The sequence below is a fragment of the Penicillium griseofulvum genome, assembly GCF_001561935.1.
Source record: "Penicillium griseofulvum strain PG3 chromosome Unknown contig_84, whole genome shotgun sequence".
Taxonomy (NCBI): domain Eukaryota; kingdom Fungi; phylum Ascomycota; class Eurotiomycetes; order Eurotiales; family Aspergillaceae; genus Penicillium; species Penicillium griseofulvum.
Window position 1 is genome coordinate 619,759 of NW_024467475.1, and position 16,572 is coordinate 636,330.

General features: G+C 50.1%; 6 protein-coding genes across 6 annotated transcripts; 2 read left to right on the forward strand and 4 right to left on the reverse strand.

The window, feature by feature from the left end:
- Window positions 1-311: 311 nt before the first annotated feature.
- Window positions 312-4,188, reverse strand: PGRI_047820 (U6 snRNP complex subunit PRP24; the record flags this gene model as incomplete). The annotated part of the gene is made up of 3 exons (XM_040792495.1): window positions 312-1,352; window positions 1,403-1,636; window positions 1,687-4,188. 3 exons carry the CDS (start codon window positions 4,186-4,188, stop codon window positions 312-314), a joined length of 3,777 nt encoding a protein of 1,258 aa, XP_040644462.1.
- A 676-nt stretch (window positions 4,189-4,864) lies between these two features.
- On the forward strand, window positions 4,865-5,929 carry PGRI_047830 (mitochondrial 54S ribosomal protein uL22m; the record flags this gene model as incomplete). The annotated part of the gene is made up of 2 exons (XM_040792496.1): window positions 4,865-4,898; window positions 4,959-5,929. The coding sequence occupies 2 exons, from the start codon at window positions 4,865-4,867 to the stop codon at window positions 5,927-5,929; spliced, it is 1,005 nt and encodes a 334-aa protein (XP_040644463.1).
- Window positions 5,930-6,200: 271 nt separating this feature from the next.
- Window positions 6,201-7,250, reverse strand: PGRI_047840 (phosphoglycerate mutase family protein; the record flags this gene model as incomplete). The annotated part of the gene is made up of 5 exons (XM_040792497.1): window positions 6,201-6,307; window positions 6,359-6,560; window positions 6,608-6,850; window positions 6,904-7,110; window positions 7,161-7,250. 5 exons carry the CDS (start codon window positions 7,248-7,250, stop codon window positions 6,201-6,203), a joined length of 849 nt encoding a protein of 282 aa, XP_040644464.1.
- A 516-nt stretch (window positions 7,251-7,766) lies between these two features.
- PGRI_047850 (uncharacterized protein) lies at window positions 7,767-9,589 on the reverse strand (the record flags this gene model as incomplete). Its single annotated transcript, XM_040792498.1, has 2 exons — window positions 7,767-8,810; window positions 8,861-9,589. The coding sequence occupies 2 exons, from the start codon at window positions 9,587-9,589 to the stop codon at window positions 7,767-7,769; spliced, it is 1,773 nt and encodes a 590-aa protein (XP_040644465.1).
- A 1,468-nt stretch (window positions 9,590-11,057) lies between these two features.
- PGRI_047860 (serine/threonine-protein kinase) lies at window positions 11,058-13,590 on the forward strand (the record flags this gene model as incomplete). Its single annotated transcript, XM_040792499.1, has 4 exons — window positions 11,058-11,440; window positions 11,506-12,338; window positions 12,388-12,978; window positions 13,028-13,590. The coding sequence occupies 4 exons, from the start codon at window positions 11,058-11,060 to the stop codon at window positions 13,588-13,590; spliced, it is 2,370 nt and encodes a 789-aa protein (XP_040644466.1).
- Window positions 13,591-14,750: 1,160 nt separating this feature from the next.
- PGRI_047870 (putative pathogenicity factor) lies at window positions 14,751-16,454 on the reverse strand (the record flags this gene model as incomplete). Its single annotated transcript, XM_040792500.1, has 1 exon — window positions 14,751-16,454. One exon carries the CDS (start codon window positions 16,452-16,454, stop codon window positions 14,751-14,753), a length of 1,704 nt encoding a protein of 567 aa, XP_040644467.1.
- Between the last annotated feature and the right edge of the window lie 118 nt (window positions 16,455-16,572).

The window sequence follows — 16,572 nt, forward strand, 5'->3', positions numbered from 1 at the left end:
ACAGGATTCTATACAAGCTCTACACACTTTCTGGATTTTTTTTAAAAAAAGGTTTCAAGTCATGAGGGCAATGTCATGGAGACAGCCCTTCGGAACAGACATAATCATTAGAACTAAGAGCAAGATACAGTCATAATGTACACATGTGCCATAAAAGAGGTCATGGCGCAAAGGACCGACCCGAATGAATACATGCGGATCTAAAGCATCAAGATGACCACCATAAAATAGAACGCCAGCCAAATACATGCCGTAAGAAAAAAAAAAAAAAGAATTGCGCCAGGAATTGTCACTGTCATTGCACTTGCACTTCATTCCGGACGCTTTTGTTGGAGCATAGCACGGAAATCATCATTGCTCTTTTTCGGTTTGCTCTCGCCGTCAGGCGCCGTGTCCATTTTGTCACTGGCCGGATTAGCCGCAGATTGTTTTTGAGCGGGTGCAATTTGTCGTTTCACTCCAAGACCACCCCTCCGGGCACCAGGCTGCTGCGGGCGTCTAACAGGCCCAGTAGGCTGTAGGTTCGTCTTCTTCGTTTTACCTTCGGGTTTCACGGCCCGATCCTTTTTGGATTCCGCTTGCGAATTCATCATCTCCCGAACTGTGCCGATATGGAGAGGGCGTCCAGCAGTGATCTCCTTCCCTTCAAGCGCCAACGCAGCTTTGCCGGCATCGTGAATATCGACATATTCCACAATAGCACCTTGATGTTCGGGACGCAAATTGATCGCCACTAAACGCCCATACGGTTCGACGAGGGTACGGATTCGGGCTTGATTGACCGTATCGGGAACGTTCATCAAAGCAAGTGTGCGCTGTGCATGATCACCAACCGGTACTTCGAACCCATCGGCACCGTGATCCGCCGGGCGTGCTGCGACTCGAGAGATGACCATTTGGTTTCCACGTCGAGTGTCGGTGGTAGCAATTTCAACATAAAGAGGACGCGACCGGAACACATGTCCATTCATTGCGACGGCATCTTTGGCAGCCTCCTTGGCAGAGAAAGTAACGAAGCCAAACCCTCTACTGGAGCCGTTAAGCTTTCGCTCAATCAAGACCTTTTCGATTTCACCGAATTTGGAAAATAGTTTTTTCAGATCCTCCTCATTGGCCTCCCAGTCGATGTTTGAAACATAGATTTCTCGTCCTTCGTATCTGGGACCACTGCGGGCTGTTTTCTGTCCTGGATCGGATATCTTCACACTGAGCTTCTTGCCATCTTCGAATCGCATTCCATGAAGCTCTGTTGCATGATGGGCAGCACTGGACGTGTCAAACTGCAAGTAGCAGAATCGTCTGGAAGTGTCAAACTTGAGAGACGGCATTCGAACCTCGAGTACTTCTCCATACTACTAAAGTCAATATGACGCTACAAAGGCTAGGGCGAAGTAGCACTTACTTTGCTGAAAAGGTTGCGGAGATAGTCCTCATCCGCAGTCGGGGGGTAATTGGTGACCCAAATTGTCGTCTGCGACCCAATTTGCACGTCAATGATGTTATCGGTGTTGTTGAAACGCTTTTGGTCACGAGTGACAGCGGCAAGAGCGTCTTCCTTGGTTTCGAATTCGATGATCGCAACCTCGGAGCTTTTCGCGTCTCTTCGGAGCATTTTGACAGTGTTTATGGTGCCGATCTGTTTGGTCAGCTGGGTTATCCCGATAGTAACAAGGATAAGGCACTTACATTACGGAAGAACTGGCGAACGAGAGTTTCAGTGGTACCTTTGGGTAAGTTGCCGACGATAACAGTCGCATTTTCTCGATCCCGTGGAAGGGGGGCCGCCGGTTCGACTTCATTGCGGACCTTTTTGGTTTCCGGCATTTCGCCTTTTTCGTCTTCGCGTTTTCTCTTTTCGGGCGATGGGACTGCCTCCACTGCAGCTTCCCACTGCTGTTGCTGCTGCTGCTGTGCTGCTGCTGCCTCTCGCGCTTCTCTCTCTCTCCGGGCAGTGACAGCTCGCATTGCTTTCCGCGTCTCAATCACAGCCAGCTGGAGCTCATCAGAGTCCTCATAGTCCTCGCAATGTGTAATGTATGTCTGAACAATCTTATCAGGCCAGTCTAGATCAGTTCTCTTGATCGCTTGTTTGAGCACAGCAGTAGCAAAGCTCGGGTTGGGAGTTCGACGCGCTGCATCGACTGTTGCCTCGCCTTGCACAAATTTGCTCCAGCAAATCAACTCCCACCCGTAGTAGGTGAGCCAGAATTCGTAGCTACTGCCACGGCGCGCCACTAAGCCCCTGAAGGTCTCTCGCGCGCTGTCCCAGCTGCCGCTTTCGCTGAGGAAGCGGATATAGATCCGCTCCAGACGGAAAAGAGGATCGCCCTGATACGCCGGGCCATACTTCTTTTCGCCCAGTTCTTGAACGCTTTCGATGGCCGAGCGAATGCCAACTTCTGCAACATCAAGATCTTCGTCGGTCGAGTCAGACAAAAACGCGCGTCGGCGAAGGTAACTGCACCAGGTGACGTGAACCTTCAAGACTTCTTCCAAACCACCAGCATCGAGTAGTCCGGTACTGGTTGCCTTGTGCTTGATACTCGAAATTTTGTTGAACGACTGGTTCTCTCTTTCGGAGCTTAGCAGGTACTGAGACCACAGGTTTCCAGACCATGGACAATGACGCGTGGCACGATCTAGGGTAGAGATTGTTGTGGTAGAAGCGCGGCGATGCAGAGATTCGCCGATCAAAAACATGACATAGTCTTCCCAAAGCGACACATCGGTGGGGAAGTGAAGGACGGCGCGCTGATAGATGGCGTTCACCAAATCGAAGCTGAAATCTCCTCGCTTCCGGCGGTTGCGTGTCAGTTCCCAATCGATGTACTCGGAGTAAATTGTCCATTCTAGAGCGCGATCGGTAGACTCTTGCGCTTTGGCTAGGCGGTGTTCAAATTCCTCTCGTGCGTTGTAGAGAGCCTTTGGCTCAGCTGCGCGAGCAACAGTCTCGGACATGATGTCCTCATACTTGCTGTTGCAATAAGTCGAAATGAAGCTCGAAAACTTCTGGAAGGTCTGATCCCAGGTGGCGTGGGGAGTTTGCAAACGATGGCCATAAAGTCCATGAAGATGGTTGATCTTTTCTTGGGAAGGTGCACGCGCAATGTCCTCGGCATAGAGATCTAAAAGGCGATCCCAGACCAAGTGGCTATTGTTGATCCTCCACTTGGTAGCATCCGCACCCCGCTGCCACACCTCCACGACCGAATCCCAGGTGAACACTTCTCGCCCAACGATGCGATCTTCTTCGGTCCACTGAGAACTGGCTTCGCCATGAGCGGAATTGTAGAGATAAAGAACCCATTCGCCGTAGATATTCCACAGCTTTGTGCTGCCAAATTCCTCCTCGACGGATCGCTGACAGAGTTCTAGAACAGCAATGCGCCCGTCGACATCTTGAGCTAACATACTCTCATCCTGAATCCATTCGGCCCAAAGATCTTCTCCCATGGCGAAAAGCTTGTCCATTTCTTCACGTGCCGTTTTCAAATCGTTGAGTAGATCATAGCGTCGTGGGTCGCCGTGAACATCTGGGTTATTCGGTGGGTAGACATGGTTGACAAATCCTGCATGCAGCAATCCAATAAATTGCACGTGCGCGTCATGCGTGTGGGGGTTGAGAGAGATTTGATGAAAAAGTTCGGTCGCCTTCCGTTGCGCATCAGGATCGAGCGAAGTCGCGGCGTAGGTTCTCTTCGCGGGCCCGTCGCGCCCATCCGACATGGCGATTTCGAAGGACATTCGAGAAGTAGGAGTGTTATGAGTGATAGAATTGACGTGCGGGTGAATAGTGGATGGGGATAACTGGTGCTCATAGGATTCAGTACTACGTAGCATGCTTGTTGGTGTTGGACGTTGTGGCTGGTGGTGCTGCATCGAGGCGAGATCCGCCAAAGTGTCCATTCCCGGGGTGGATGGTTGTCTTGAGGGCACTTCAGTCGGAGAAGTACCGTTTCCTCCACTAGGTCCTGGCGAAGATTCCCCAGTGGGAGCATACACCTGCTGTGCGAGAGGTGAAGAAGTCTTGCCCTTTCGTCTGGAGCCTGTCCGAGTTCTCTCAATAGCTTTGTGGGGGGATGGCCCTGCAGAGGTCGCCGGTGCGTTGTTCGACGTAGGACCAGGCACGGGCGTCGAATTTCCAGACTTGGGATTCGAGTCCGGAGAAAGAAGCTCTTTGATGTCCATGTTTGGTTACAACTCTGGGAAGAGCGATTGAATACCGGGAGTTGTCGTAATGGATGCCCAGGTGCTTTTCAAGCAGAAATCCAGATCATACGACAGTCTTGGAGTACCTCAACACATCCATTCCTGCATCGGCCGGTCGTATCAGATCCCCCCTCGTTGTTTTCGCAAATGACGTAGAATAACACTTGCGCAGCTGTTTTTGGCGGGTGGTTAAGAATCCAAAGAAATGCCTGAAAGGAACGAGAGCCCTTTAAGCGAGTGGGCAAGCTGAAATATCAGAGATCTCAGGTATTTGAAAAGGATGGAAACGACAGGCTGATGACCTGGGAAAGGAAGGGAGGGATGAAGGAAGACGAAAAAGAGAGTGAAGAACTGAGAGAGGGAAAGATGAAGGCTAGTGGATACTGTGGAGATGGTTGGGAAGAAGAAACAATAAAGTCGCGAGAACGAAGTTCGAATATGATGGTCAAAGATACAAGATCATCTCCATTTGTAGATAAGCCTGTTCTTGTTCTATAGACTCGTGCAGTCGCAAGTCGCATCTCTCTTGAGGCTATTCTGATCGATCAACTTCAAGGTGCCTCAGGCTCCGGTATGCCGCACAGACCACAAGTGCAGGGAACTTTCACCTTTTTTCCCGACGTGAACTTCTGACAACAACATCCCAACAGCCACAATGGTCTATCGCTCAGGGCAATTGGTCCGGACAGGTACGTTATAGTCATATATACTCCGTCTGACCTTCATACTGACTTATTTTTCATGTTTAGCAGCCCGGACCGTCTCCTTCGTCCCTCGCCGAACGTTGACTTCGACAGCCGTCCGTTACGCTTTGAAGGATGGCGAAAGCAAAAAGCCGACCGGCTGGTTCTCTTCCTTGAAGAACGCGTTCATGGGAGATTCCAGTCAAAAACCCAAAGTCACCCACCGACCCTCGGCCCCTAAGAAGGAAGAAGGTGCTTTAGGGAGCTCCATCTTCGGATCAGATTTCACCGCACCAGCATCGGGTCCCATGCCATCCCGGCCGAAGGATGGACCAAAAGAAATCGCCTCCGGAAAGCTAGAGGACCGCGACTTGAGCCGCCTGCAAGTGGGACTGGGTCCCGACCCCAAGGCCCAGCTGCGGTGGGAGAGGAAGATGGTTGTCCGCGAGATCCGGAAACGAGGCCGTGTACCGACAAAGGTGCAGATTAAGCGCACAGAGCGCGAGTCACTTTCCAAATCCCACTGGATCAAGACCTCGCTGAAGAAGCTGGGTCCTCTGGCCCGCCAAATCGCTGGCAAGAATATCGACGAAGCCATCCTCCAGATGCGCTTCAGCAACAAAAAGGCCGCCAGGGACGTGCTGGAACATCTGGAACACGCAAAGAACGTCGCCGTGGTCCGTGCCGGCATGGGCCTTGGCCTTGATGCTCCCAAGTCCGAATCACCGAAACCCCTTACTGTCATACTCAAGACTGGCGAACGGCATAAGATTGCCAATCCCACTGACATCTACATCCAAGAGGCCTGGGTCAATCGTGGTCCCTATGGATATGAGATGGATCACCGCGCCCGCGGTCAGATCAACCGCCTACGTCCCCCTACCACAAGCATCTCAGTCCTGTTGAAGGAAGAGAAGACTCGCATCCGCGAGTGGGAGGACCGTGAGGCGAAGGCCCAGCGGGAGCGCAGGTCTCAGCTCTGGACACAACTGCCTGATCGCAAGATCTCCGCGCAGAACCAGTACTACAGCTGGTGATCGATGGATTTTTTGGCGTTTGTATTATTTATATCTAGATCTTTCGCGTGGACAGTGGTTTTCCATTACCTGATTGGAGGCGACAATTGCATTTGTGAGAAGTCGCTCTCATCTTTCTTGAGTAAGAGCGACTCATGTACAATACTGAATCAATTTCTTGCATATCAACCATTAAGACTGGCTGTTCTCCTCTTAATGATTGACAAGCCCAGCAACGATGTCAGTTATAAACTTGTTGTAATTTCCAGAATGGCTTCCAAATCACGCGAGTCTACAATGACTGCGACTCTATCTGCCCGGGGGGGCCCTTTTCCACGGCAACGAGCACAGGGATCACTGCACCAGTTGCCAAGGCAAATCGTCGATGGCCCACAACCTCTAAAATGCTAGTGATGGCACCTGAGTGAGCCGTTAATGAAATGTACGTACTCTCATCATGGGTAAATATATCGTTCAAAAGACAGCGAAGCCGTTCGTTGCGATGCTCGTTCGACTCGCGGACTTCAGGATCCCATAACTTGTCTTCCTCGGAAAATCCTGCTTCAAACCCGTACTGAGGGTATTCTTCTGCGATCTCCGAGGCCGTTGAGCGACGGTCACAGGTGTGCTGGCCCATCGTCTCACGGAGGAGCTACTTGAGTTAGATATTGTTGGTCATTTAGTAGAAATTAAACAGACCTCTTTGATGGTCGGTTTAAAAGGATCCGTGTTCGGGATCGTAAGTCCCTGAAACGTAATTTGCGCCGTTTCAAGGCACCGGTTCAGGGGGCTCACGTAGTAGGACTCGGGTGACGGGATGCCAGCCTGTATCTGTTGCTCCCAAGCTGCATGCGCGACTTGTGCCTGGCATCTTCCCTGTGCAGTAAGACGGGCATCGACCCAGTTACCGTCCTCGTCTCCGTCTTGGAGAGACCAGTAGTCCTAGAGGTCTGTTTAATGTCTGGTTCATAAAGGAAATCCTATCAACCACCTACATCCCACTTCTTGGTACCATACTTGCGCTCGGCAACGTTGTGGACTCCCTCACCATGGCGTCCGAGAAAGAGGACTTTGAGCTTTTTAGTCTCGCTGTCGTTCAGGCGTTGAATGTGGGCATCAAAACGCCGCCATTGGCTGTCAGTCTGTTCCACCCCGTCGTGCTCATCGTAGAGTTTTTCGATGAGACCGAAATTTGATTTCACCTTTACAGATCATCAGACAGTGGTTTGGCAAGGTTATCAAGGTCACTTACGTAGTCGAAAGTGTCGGGGTCAGTAGCGGGGTCATCCTGTTGGAAATATCCCGTCACTGCAGTGAAGCGTAACAGGGCCGGGGAGTCCATAATTTTGAATTTGAAGCAAAGCACATATATGTACACCGTATTAGTGTTATCTTGAACTGTAAAAGGACACGGAAAGAAAGGTTGACGTGGGATTACGGAGATTTAGGGCTGAGGTGGTGGGGACGGCAAAGATGCAACTTGAATTAATATCAAATGTTCACTATTCAGGTCATTTCTAGAGCGTTGGGTTCGAAGTCTCCCATAGAAATAACCTCAGTAGTTTTATGTTGAACAATGCATGATTGAACTACTTTTGATTGTGTATGGATATCGGTATATCCATTGGGAGCTCTAAGCCTATAATTACGAGTAGCACACATAATCGGGAAAGGAAGAAAATTAAGAACAAGAACAGTCAGAAATTCTTAATTTCATCATCAGGGACCACTTCAGTGTCATAGTATATGTCACCTCTACATGCCCTCTACAATTAAGTATCGTTACAGTCAGCCCAGCTAATTATCAGAAGTTGATCCATCCAGTGCCGAGCGATCGGGTTCATCTGAGAACAGCGGATCATAAACACGGAGCGTTCCGCAGACCGCCTAGATATAAGCCCTTCGTCGCAGACACAAGGTGTCGGCCAAGCAGAGACAGACAGTTGTAGACCGCGCCCTCAGTCCCAGATGCCAGAGACAGCGATGACTTCCAGGCACCGGCAAATACGAGGGCAGTACTGGAAACCAGATGGCCAACACTTTCAGCAACGGACCGAACAAGAAGGGATCCGTTGATGAACAGTGGCTGAACCTCGAGGGTATCCGGCAATCCGTTTCCAAAGAGATATGGCGATCCACGCCGAGCCGGCGACACCAGTAGATCCTTTGGCACCGATTGTAAGCCAGGTTGAACTGCGAGTTGCTTGGAAAGTCCCACTGGAACTCTCTTGTGATCCGGTCCAGGTACCTGGGCTCCAGAGTTGCGCACGAGGGGCATGGAATGGCGCATTCCAACGATGCCAGCAACAGTACCTGGTACCACGGACATTCCCATCGAGGATGTCGTCTTGATGTTGGTCCTTTCTGAACATGCAACACCCACCGACGAGGTCGAAACACGCCAGCGCAAGCTCGAGCTGCCAGGTGGCACCGCAGCTGCGTGAAGGTGCCGAAGCGCGCTTGAATTGCGTGGATCGTGGGGTTGTCCACTTCCTGTGTTCTTTGAGATCCTCTCTTGTGTGGAGATTTTCTCGTGTCCAGGGGAAGAGTGCTCTGAGATGGTTTTGCCAGATAGGAGTGTGTCGTGTCCCGGTGGTGTGTTCTTTGTCTTTGTTCTGATGACCTGCTTGGCGATTGGTACCGCAACAGGCAGTCCCATTGATGGAAGTCCCACAGATTGGTCGAGACCAGACGAGACGCTTGTCGGTCTCCTCGGGGCTTTGACGGTTGGAAGCGTTTGAGGGGAGTTGAATGTCGGGTCGTGACCGGGCGAGTCTGAGTAGCGCGATCCTGGGAGGATCGACACTTGGAGCATCGGCGGCCTCGGTCTTTCTTGTAGTGCGGCGTCCATAGGAACGTCGCTGGCAGTGACACGAGCAGCAGCCTTCTCCAGGCAGTTGCACTGTTCGAGCGTTAGCGTGCTGGAATGTTCAATGTGAATGGAAAACTCACTCGCTTGTGCTGCTTCTTGTGCTTCTCACAGGCACCGTACTTCCGAGCCTTGATGTAGTTCTCCTTCTGTGCCTGAGATCGAGGCTTCTGCTTCTTGGGCACATTAGCTGCAGCGTTCATGTTCAAGTCGAGAACCATCTCCATGCCTCCTGGGGGAGGTGCCTCGGAGACAGATGAGTTCTCCGGGCTAGGGCGTGGAGAGTTGCTCCCGCGAATGTATTCTGACCAGCTTGGTGATGAGAAGCTGGTGTTGGAATCGGAGGACATATCCAAATCAAGAGCAGTAGCATCGCAAAGACGCTGCAGATGCAGCGCAATCGCTGCCTCGCGGCGCTTCTCTTTGATAGTAGCAACACGCGGGTCGGCGGCGGCCTGCGCCTCAACCAAGTTCCGGAATGCATTGCTGCTGTCGTACGGGTTGTAGCCCAGGAACGCAGCATCATCAAACAAGGGAGCAGCCGATTCCTGCATGAAACCTCCATTCATTCCCATGAAATCTTCTTGTGGGAGATCATAGTTGGTCATATCGAAGGAGGATTGCATGAAATCAGATGAGGGGGTGAACATCCCATCTGCCTCGTAAGGGAGAGCCAGATCTTGAGGTGAGACGGTGGTGGCAGTAGACTGGTCATCGTAGCCTGAAGGGAGATCGAGGAATTGATCGAAGTCAACCCACTCATTGGAGATGGATGCATCCATCTCAAAGAATTGGTCCGCAACAAAAGCCATTGGAAAATGAAAGGGGTATCACTAGGGGTGTCTATCATGAAAAGAGAATCAAAAAGAGGGTTTGGATAAAGCCAAGGCTAACCTTGGGGTATAGAAAAGAATAAACAACTGGCTTCCGGAGAAGGTGAAGAACCCAAGACCTGAGGCAGCGGTTGATTCTATGTATGCTCTGGCTCTCTCAGTCCGCCATTCCTTTTCGGGGTCCCCGACTTGACGCTAATCCACTTTGGGACCCCGACACCCCGCTTGATCGCTCTAAGCCGCAGTATGACTCAATGCGCATACCCATAGGGTACTTCTAATGCCATACAATTTACTATGGAGATCTATGTACCTCTAAAATCTCTTTTACTAGAAGAAAATTCCACATCCACTTGGCCTCTCTAAGTATGTTGTATAAGAATTCTTGAATGATGTACCTTATTTTTGAAAGTTTTGTAGAAATATATATCTCTTTACCAAATTGTTTCAGGCTGTGCATGCATAGCCCGGCTGAATTTGTACTAAAGCATAATTGGACAATATAGCCGGCATATATCTAGTCCGACGGAGATGTAGTTAGCATATCTAAGAAAAGGAAGATAAATGTACTCTGGACGGAGTATTATAGTCAGCAATGAAGTGAACAATCTCAATTGAATTCAAGCCACGGTTTTTAAGGGTTTGACCCACTGTACTCCGTTATATGACACAGATTTTCTCGGAGCCTCGGCAAAAATTCTTCAAAAAGTATTAATAGCCATAAAAAAAAAATAAATAAAAAAAAGCTCTAGCTCTAGCTAGGCTAGTCATATACACAGACCAATCTTTGATTTGAGATAAGATCCATTAGGGCTGGTCTGAAATGATATAAAACATATTCTGCCATCCACGGATGTTGACCGACAAAGCTTGGCTGATATATGTCAAAGGTGAACGTCCAGAAGAATCAATCATCATATCTTTTTTCAAAGAATCCTATGGGGCATATAAACTCTTATGTGTTATTTGTTATATCACAAGTTTCCTTAAGATATAGTACTCCGTATATAGTACACATGGTGATCGTGAGGTTCCACACTTTGAGCCAAAAAAAATCCCAGCTTAGGTAAGGTCTAGAACTCAGGGCTCCGGGACATCCTCAAAAGATTGACAATCCCCCCAAGGCTTCATATCGGATCTCATTGATCATCTCATTATTATTAGAATCACTACTGAACCTCTTCAGTTTTGATTTCTTGATCTCCCCCTACCCCTGACAAGCAAATTTACCCCTCCATCCCCCCGCCGACGAACAGCTGTCCAGCTCCACCCTCGGTTCTGTTGTGGGGAGGGTCGAGATTGATCAAGTGATTGGCACCTGGATGTTTTGAAAGGAAAAAAAAAATAGAAAACCCCCGAGTACCACGGTCTGTACAGTCAGCAGCCCCATCGGACCGTTGACCCGTCTGGAAAATCAATCACGTCACGTTGTCATTCTCCCCCGATCATGGCCGCAGCTTTCAACGAGGAAGACCTCGCTATCCCCCTCCCGTCCGATCGTGATCGTCCGCGTGAGCGTGCTAGGCCTCCCGCCTCCAATCCCTCCGCCATGGCAATGCCCCCCTCGAGGCCGACCGGTAAGGCCGAAGACTCATTGCAGTCGCCATCAACTACCCGAGACATGCAACGCCTGGACCAGTACCAGACCGTGAGGGTCTTGGGCGAGGGTTCCTTTGGCAAGGTAAAGCTTGCTATTCACCAGCCAAGTGGACGCCAAGTTGCTCTAAAGATCATCCCACGACGCAAGCTACTTTCCCGGGACATGGTTGGCCGCGTGGAGAGAGAAATCCAGTACTTGCAATTGCTACGACACCCTCACATCATCAAATTGTACAATTTCGATCCAAAACGCCATTGGGGTTTCAATTGACTAATCACTTGTTTCATTTTTTTAGGTACACGGTGATTGCGACCAAGACCGATATTGTGATGGTGCTGGAGTACGCAGAGCGAGAGTTGTTCGATTACCTCGTGAGGAAGGGAAGATGCGCTGACGACGAAGCCCGCAAATTCTTCCAGCAAATAATTTGTGCTGTCGAATACTGTCACCGACACAAGATTGTACACCGTGACCTGAAGCCTGAGAACCTGCTCATCGACAATCAGAAGAATGTCAAGATTGCGGATTTTGGTTTGAGTAATATTATGACAGATGGAAACTTCCTTAAGACCAGCTGTGGTAGCCCGAACTATGCCGCCCCAGAGGTCATCTCCGGAAAGCTCTACGCTGGCCCCGAGGTCGATGTGTGGAGTTGCGGTGTCATTCTATATGTGCTGTTGGTGGGCCGATTGCCTTTCGATGATGACTACATTCCAGCTCTTTTTAAGAAGATTGCAGCGGGCACCTTCCACATACCTGGATATATCTCATCAGGGGCAGCTCGTTTGATCAGAGCAATGCTTCAAGTTCACCCCGTCCACCGCATTACTATTCCTGAGATCAGACAGGATCCATGGTTCACCAAAAATCTTCCCCAGTATCTGGAACCGCCACGAGAGGAGTTCATTGCCCCAGGCGTGGACTCGAAGAAGATTGATTCTGCAAAGCTTGACATGGCAAAGCCTCCACCGGTCCAGCACAAAATCCATCGAATTGCAGTTTCCAAGCTCGAACGGAGCATGGGATATGGCCGCGAGGATATCGAAGAGGCATTGAGACACCCAGAACCCAGTGCAATCAAGGATGCTTTCTCCATTGTCGTTGAGAATGAGATGATGCAAACCAATTGTAAGACCTGAAGCACTTCATTAACATACCTCTGTGCTAACGATAACAGCACCCACGGAAGATAATTTGTTAGCACAAAATGTCCAGAAAGGAGCTGCACCTTCATCTGCGGATCGGACTCCTGCGCCTCATCATCAAGCCTCACCTGCTCCCACCAGGGACAGGACCCCTAGTATATCGCGCCGGAGGACGTCGGAAGATCCACAACAAACAGAATCCGAGGAAGAGCCCCGCGTTAGCCACGTCCGGATTCTACCCACTAGCTTGCCATATGTTCACGACCAACTCATGGAGCAACGTGATCGAGATAAAAGAGCTCGCAACCAAATCCTCGAACAGCGTCGTCAAGAAGCCGCCCAGCGTGACCCAGAAGGGCAAGGATCTGCCTATCGGGACATGTCTCCCGCAGAACAGGCCGCCACAGCCCGTGCATTGAAGCCCCACGCACGCAGTGTCGTCGACTTGGACAAGTTGCGATTCGAGCCGCCAACCGGTCAGCCGCTCGAAAAACAGCCAAAGCGGAGCCGCAAATGGCAGTTTGGTATTCGATCCCGCAATCAGCCATATGAGGCCATGCTGTATCTGTACCGCGCAATTGCTGCCCAGGGTGGATTATGGGATATCCAACCCGTGGAATCAGGTATGTTTCCGTTCATTGCCAATTTTGAGCTCATTCTTACATTCTTCAGGCACCAATATCGGCCCGGATGCAACCCCCTCCCCTGATAAGCCCAAGCCCCTGCAGAACAAATACCCCGACCTCCCATCCGACTACTATATCCCGAAGGACCCATGGTTCATCCGTGCACGCCTGCTGAAAGAAGGTATTAAGGCTCCTGGGGCATCCACCAGTGTTTACAACAGCCGCAGTGACCTAGAAGAACTGCGCCGCCGCTTCAATATCTCGGGGATCTCTGCCCCAACAGAAGACAGGAGCAGAGACACCCAATCCTCCGTCCCGGACAGTGGTCTCACCAGCGGGGCCTCCTCGGTCAATGGACCAACCGGACTCCCGCACATTACTTACGGTGTCTGGGTCTTCCTCGACATCCAGCTTTACCAACTTGAAGAAAATAACTACATGGTTGACTTCAAATGCGATGGTTACCAGAACGTCATCCGTGCCGAAGGCGACACCGAATGGCATCCCATCAGCAAGCGCCTCAAGAACAAGGAGAAGGAGGTGACTAGCGCTTACCCCTTCCTTGATGTGGCGTCTGATCTCGTCGCCCAGCTGGCTGTGGCAAGCTAGACCAGTCCATTTATCTGAGACCTGCATTTGGCTTTTGTTCATACAGACACGACCATTATTATCTTGCATTAATCTTTTTTTGTTCATATTACTTGCTTGGGTGGTCGCATAGGAGCATTTTGTTTCTGCTGCATTTGGGTGTCTTTCTAGCAAGCGAGTCATATTGTTGCGGGTTCCATATTGTACGGAGTATGTCTCTCATCTTTTTCTTTCGCATGCAAATATTCGTTCAATCCCTTAGCTGAGTACATAAGTAGGTTCCTAGGTAGTTTGAAGCTAAGAATGAGATTTGAGAGAGCTACGGGTTGTTGAAATGATCTCAACCCGCCAAGGTCGACTCCCAATGGATCAAAATAACCTGATAGTTAGAATTAACTAAGGAAGCCTGTTAATTGACCATCTCACAAGGAATTGGATTGAATTCAATTGTATTGAGTACAGTGCTATCAAACGTCTAGCCATATCTGTTGGATATGTCAACCCTTTTTCATTCAATTCTCTCGGTATTCAACATCGTGCCATATTTCATTGCTTTTTTTTTGTCATTTTTCCTTACTCTTCTTTTTCCAGGTCCCCATCCACCTCTTCACAGAGCAGACTTCGCAAAACTCCGTATCTGAAACATAATTGAGCATTGTCTGATACCAATATGGACTGACATGAATAAGAAGTGAAATTGCCAAATCTGAAGTCATGGCCAGCAATATGAATTCAAGTAAGTGAGATAACTCTGGCTTCTTTGTTATTGAAGTCAGTCTGGCATAATACGCTGGGTACAGCAACACATCTCGAACAAGCTTTCCTCGGTGCTGATGCGTGGGGGCCTAGGGCGAGAGGGATCCATTATTGATTGCGCCTTTCTTTTTCAATCAGTCTCTGAGTTTTCATTCTTTTTGTGTTCGGATTGCATTCACAGAGCACCAGGCATACCTGAGCCTTGTACCCGGTGAGGTTGGTTTCTCACTGTAACAGACTGACAAAGTAATAACCTGTCAATAGATTTCTTTCTTTCTTTTTTTTTGGAATTTCTTTTTCAAGTATTTTACTTTTTTTAAAAAAAAAAATGTGATCTGATCATTGACTGATATCAACAGAAGCGAAAACTGATGCGTACAGACCTGCACTATCACCCCCAAGCAGATTGGTGAGTAAATAATAAACTATTTCTCACCATCTTTGCCAGGCTTCTTGCTAGTGCGCTGGCTAGGGGTGCGGTCTATGGCCTTGATGTAGACCCGTTCACTGCGTCGCCGCTGGCTCTCAGACTGGCCACGGTTGGTGCCAGCCCTGCCGATGTGAGCTTGAACGTGCGATGGATTGGCCCCAGTCCTCTCGGTTGTATAAACATACTCGGAGGTTCCATCGCTGAAGGGGGTGGTGTTATCAGTCGTGAAGTTGCTATTTGTTGGCTGATTCGATTCGGCCCGAGTATTGATGTCACAGGTATCCGAGATTTCCCCAATGATATGTCCGCCTCCGTGAAATCTCTGGTCCGGCTCACAGCTATTGCTATTTCCTTCCTTCGTGGGACAGGTAGTGGCAGATCGCTGCCGGATAGCAGCTTCCTTAACCCATGGCTTGAAATGTGGGAGGATTTCAACATCGGGGAAACGAATAGTGCTAGTTCGGTTGACGGGTCTGGGGGTACGTCCCTTTCGGCGATTCGACACTGCACCTCGACGAGGGCTTCCTGGTGCAGCCGGAGACTTGGGGGTATCACTGAGTTGCTGTTTCGTTCTTTCCAGATTTCGCAGCCTGACCATGTGGCTACGCACCAGTTCGATAATCTGACGAATTTCTTGGAACGTCTTGCCGTGACCAACGTGTTGGCGTAGCCAGTCTGGAACGGGGGCAATGATAGCAGTTGGATGTTTGCGGCCTGGAGTCCGAGTAACGACAGCCGAAGACTTGTGGCCTTGATCATGAGCTTGGCCGGTAGAAGGAGTAGTCTCGGGCTCGGTCATGGCTTGGCCTTCTGTTTCACGCCCGACACGCATCTGCTCTCGGCGGCGGAGGATGAGTTCGAAACTCTCCACTCCATCCCATTTCTCCATTCGGGTCAGTGATTCTAACAGGAGATCACATTGTGTAAATGGCCATTGGTCTGCACGGTAACGGGCACGCTGGTAGTGCTTTCGGCAATAATGGACCCAGACACCAAGTGGGAAGAGCTTGGTAACGGCCTTGTTTCTGCCAAATACATGAGACACGACCTTCCGGTAGTGCATTCCATCGGGCGAGGGATTCATCTGGCACGGGGCGGCGAATTCACATAAATGATCCTCATTGTTGTCGTTGGTATCCTCGACTTGCTTATTGGCCTGTTGACTTAGCGGCCCCGGATCACACTCCTGCACTTGTTGATGTTGGTCGTGGCCGTATTCATACAAGTTGTCATCCTTGAGAAGGTAACTCTGCCCTGGAGAGTCCCATGGATGGTCCATAGTAGTAAAATGACCATGACTACGTTGGGTGTTGTTTGGAGATAGTATCGGCGGGGAGCTAGGCAGATCTTGAGGCATCAGGTCATTGATTCCGGGTGGAACATACATCTCCCGAGCATAATGGTTGAAACCCATAAAGGGACCTTGTGGTAGTTCTCGGGATTCAGAAAGGTCAGCGGGCTGGGTTGAACGGCGGGGACTTCTGCTGCGAGCCCGCTCTTGCCCTTGTGCATTGACAACTTGTTCGTGTCTATCCCGGTATGGGTTCGCGCGATCAGCGGCACTCCTGAGCTGTGCTCCCCGGTTGGGGTCATACACAGGGTGTGTTGCATTTGTGCTGGTGAAACGAGGAACAAGTGATTGTGGTGGGCTGTATCGCTGGAGAGGAGTCGGCGGTGGGGTGGAATCCATTGTTCCCATGTGTATCAATGGAGAAGTAAGTGGAGGAGAGAGAAGTAGCGACAACGACGGGGTTCCCTGGTGGAGTGTTTGACCGGAGCGTCTGGGGCTAATACTTCAATTAGCTGATATCCTCACA